This window comes from Tupaia chinensis, unplaced genomic scaffold (genome assembly GCF_000334495.1).
Source record: "Tupaia chinensis unplaced genomic scaffold, TupChi_1.0 Scaffold000093_1, whole genome shotgun sequence".
In the NCBI taxonomy this organism is placed as follows: Eukaryota; Metazoa; Chordata; class Mammalia; order Scandentia; family Tupaiidae; genus Tupaia; species Tupaia belangeri.
The window spans coordinates 11,328,757-11,331,871 of NW_006159555.1; the positions used below are offsets into that span (position 1 = coordinate 11,328,757).

A 3,115-nucleotide genomic window follows, 5' to 3' on the forward strand; every position below is an offset into this window, starting at 1 on the left:
ATCTATCTATCTATCATCTACCTATATCTGTCTATATCTATCTATATCTATCTATCTATCTATATCTGTCTATATCTATCTATCTATCTATCTATCTATCTATCTATCTATCTGTCTATCTAATCTACAGCCAGGCCTCTTCCTGAGGACCATCATGCTTCCGTGTTGACAATAGGCTGTTGGGGGTATAATCGCAAGATTAAACAGGAAGATTCATTATGATGGTACTGTAGTTATGGTAGTATATTTGAAAGAAGATATGAGGGGACTTCAAAAAGTTTCTGCGGGTGTCTCCTTGACAACCCCACATTGCACAGAACTCATCACACTGATGATTTGCTTCGTCTTCCTCCCTAGTCCGAGACTTTGGTTTCAGCTAATACTAAGGTATTACAATGTGCTAGCCACTGTCATTGGCACTGGGAATACAAAACATTAGAACATAGTTTGGTGGGGTAGATGGTGAATGTTTGAAATTCAAATCTGATCTTTACCATCCATGCACCTTAGACAGGGGTTCCTTTATTCCTAGTCCACAGTGGGACTAGAAGGAGTCATGTGGAATGATGACTCCTCTGAATTGTGAGTTAAAGCTTCTCCCTAGATAGGAAGAACTTTTTAGCCTCCCTCATACCTTCCCTTAATACAGAGGAGACAAGAAGCAGAGAACTCTTAGAGATATTGAGTAATGTATTTTGGGTGGCACTCCGCCCCACCTGCACATTAATGGAAATGACAATAGCAGTCCTCTTCTAGATATGCAGGGATTGGGGAGCATATAGACTCCTTCATTGCTCTGGACATTCTATTTGAGAACAGTGTTTCTGAGGTGAGGGTTAGGAGCTAGGTTTCTAGGTGAGGGCTAGTTCCGTTTGGGTGGCATAAGCTATACGAGGACAGTGGCAAGGGCAGTGGTGGGGGTGGTCTGGGACTGAGGAGGAACCCTGATGTCTGGAGCGTAATCGGAGTTTATTGTCTGGGAAATGAGGACAATCCAAGAAGGTTGGACTCGCCGACTTTTCCGTGCGGGGAGGTTGGGCCTTGCGGTGACTTGATATCTTTTCCATCTTAGTTCTTCCCATAGGGCATTTGGGTGGAATCAGGCTTTTCTTAGCATTTTCTTTTCTAGATTTGGGCACTTTCTCATGTGCAGAGAGCATGGACTCTTCATACCTTCTGTCTTTTGTCTTGGAGTTAATATAGAAAGGATTTCATTTTGTTTATTAAGCTAGATTCTGGAAGGGTGGGCCTTTTGTAAGTATGGGCTGGCATCCCAGGGTCCTGCAAAGACTGACCTTGCCAAGTTTGGCCCTGCAAAGGCTTACCTTGAATTAGTTGACCTGGGAAAGGTTTGCCAAGTGAATCCCGGCTGGACATTTTCAGAAGTCCTTGCTGGTTTGAGCCTGGTTTGACTAACTTGCAAGTCATTCTCAGATTCTTTCCTTCCAGGGATTCCTGGAAACTTAAACTGAGATTGATACCGGGGGCTTTGACGACAGGGGTCAGCAAGATGGAAACGACTCCAGAGCCAGGAGCCCTGGGGTCTCCTATTCAGAAGCACCCCTACTGACCTATTGTCTTCCTTAGCATGTCTTTCTTCTGTGGCTGAGAAGAGCCCAAGCCCTGCATCTCCTTCACCATGGTCCCCACCTGTTTTGGGCTTCCCTGGGTCCTCTCTCATTTCTGCCAGTGTAAGGACTTGGGCTGAGTCCTTGCTCTTACCTGGACTTTGGGTCAAGAGTTCTTCCACACTGGTGTTCTTCACACTGGACTCCACCTGAACACAAAGGACATGGGTGTCTATCATATCCCCAGTGGGTTGAGAGATCTTGGAGGCCCACTGAGCAGAGCCACAGGGCACTGTTTTGGAAATAGGTTGATTTTGATTCTGCTTCACTGCCTTCAACTCAGTGGCCAGCTGTTCTTTACAGTGGATCCACTCTGATCTGTGGCATGAGGTGTGTCTAATCCAATGGGCAGTTCTTGGAGCAGTGGGTTTTCTTGGTTGTTTAGACCCCCAAGGGACTCTTGTGTGGATATGTTCTCTGGGACTGCTGCAGTTTGTTCCATGGACTCCCGTGCCCTTATGGGAATTCCCAGTTGTATCTCTAAGCCTTTTTTTCTCAGGTGAAAATTGAGCTTGATCAAGATATGTGTACTGAATGAGCGGGGTCTGACAGGATGTATGTAGCTTTCTAGAAGCACTGTCTCCATTGTTCCATCCACCTGCACTTCATGCTGGACATCTTCTGTAATGTCTGTACAAGTCTCATCATCCTGAAGGCATGGCCCAGGACTCTTACACTGTTCTTCAGATGGGATCATCTGAGTCGGGGGCTGTGCTGAGATTTCGATAGGCCCAGGCCCAGGTACCCTCTCTGCGTTTACTGACTGGCTGTTGCTTGCCGGGGCCACAGCTCTGGAGAGAGCCACATAGTAGAGAGAAGGCAGCCCTGACAGAAAGGCCAGATACTTGTGCCGTAGAGTCGTCTCCAGTTTCTCAATGGCTCCTTCAGACAGGGGTTGGGTCAGCTTAGGATGTTCAGCAGCAGCACTTGGTAAGGCCTGCTGCTGCAGATCAGGGGCCATGGGCTTCCAGGGCATAACTTGATGATGTAGGTCAGGGTCACTTGCTGCTTGCAGTTCCAGGGGCTGGCTTTCTGGAATGCAGAAGAGGGGAGCCATTGCCAGGTTCCCAGTAATTCTGTGGTCCCAGGAGCTGTATACCTGGGCAGGGATCTTGCCCTGGAGGATCTGTCCACATTTGGAGTCAATGTGGCTCTTCAATATTGCCTTTGCTTGGGCAAAAAAGCACGGCATGGGGATCAACACTGGGGCCACAATTGGTGAGAGCAGGTCCCCGGCCTCACTGGCCTGTAGAGCTGTAGAAGGAGCGACGCTCATACTGGTGAGGGCTGTGCTGCCCCAGGACAGGGTCTGCTGGTCATTGGAGGAGAGGAGCAGCTGGATGGACTGCTGGATCTTCTGGGGCAAGCCCCAGCGATGGTGAATCAACTGCTTCTGGAGGTGGAATTCTAGCAGCCTACGGGCAGGCTCAGGGAAGAAGAGTAGTTTCCTGGTGAGGACTGAGCTGGGCTTCCCTGGCCAGGAAGTC

The 3,115-nt window shown here is 48.5% G+C and overlaps 1 protein-coding gene across 1 annotated transcript in view; it reads right to left on the reverse strand.

Annotated features, from left to right (window-relative positions):
* Positions 1-702: 702 nt before the first annotated feature.
* LOC102472341 (protein FAM205A) overlaps positions 703-3,115 on the reverse strand; it is a 7,046-nt gene continuing 4,633 nt past the window's right edge. Inside the window, 4 exon segments of the mRNA XM_006172222.1 lie at positions 703-1,200; positions 1,202-1,369; positions 1,371-1,944; positions 1,947-3,108. Coding sequence (XP_006172284.1) covers positions 852-1,200; positions 1,202-1,369; positions 1,371-1,944; positions 1,947-3,108 — 2,253 coding nt within the window. The 3' untranslated portion in view covers positions 703-851.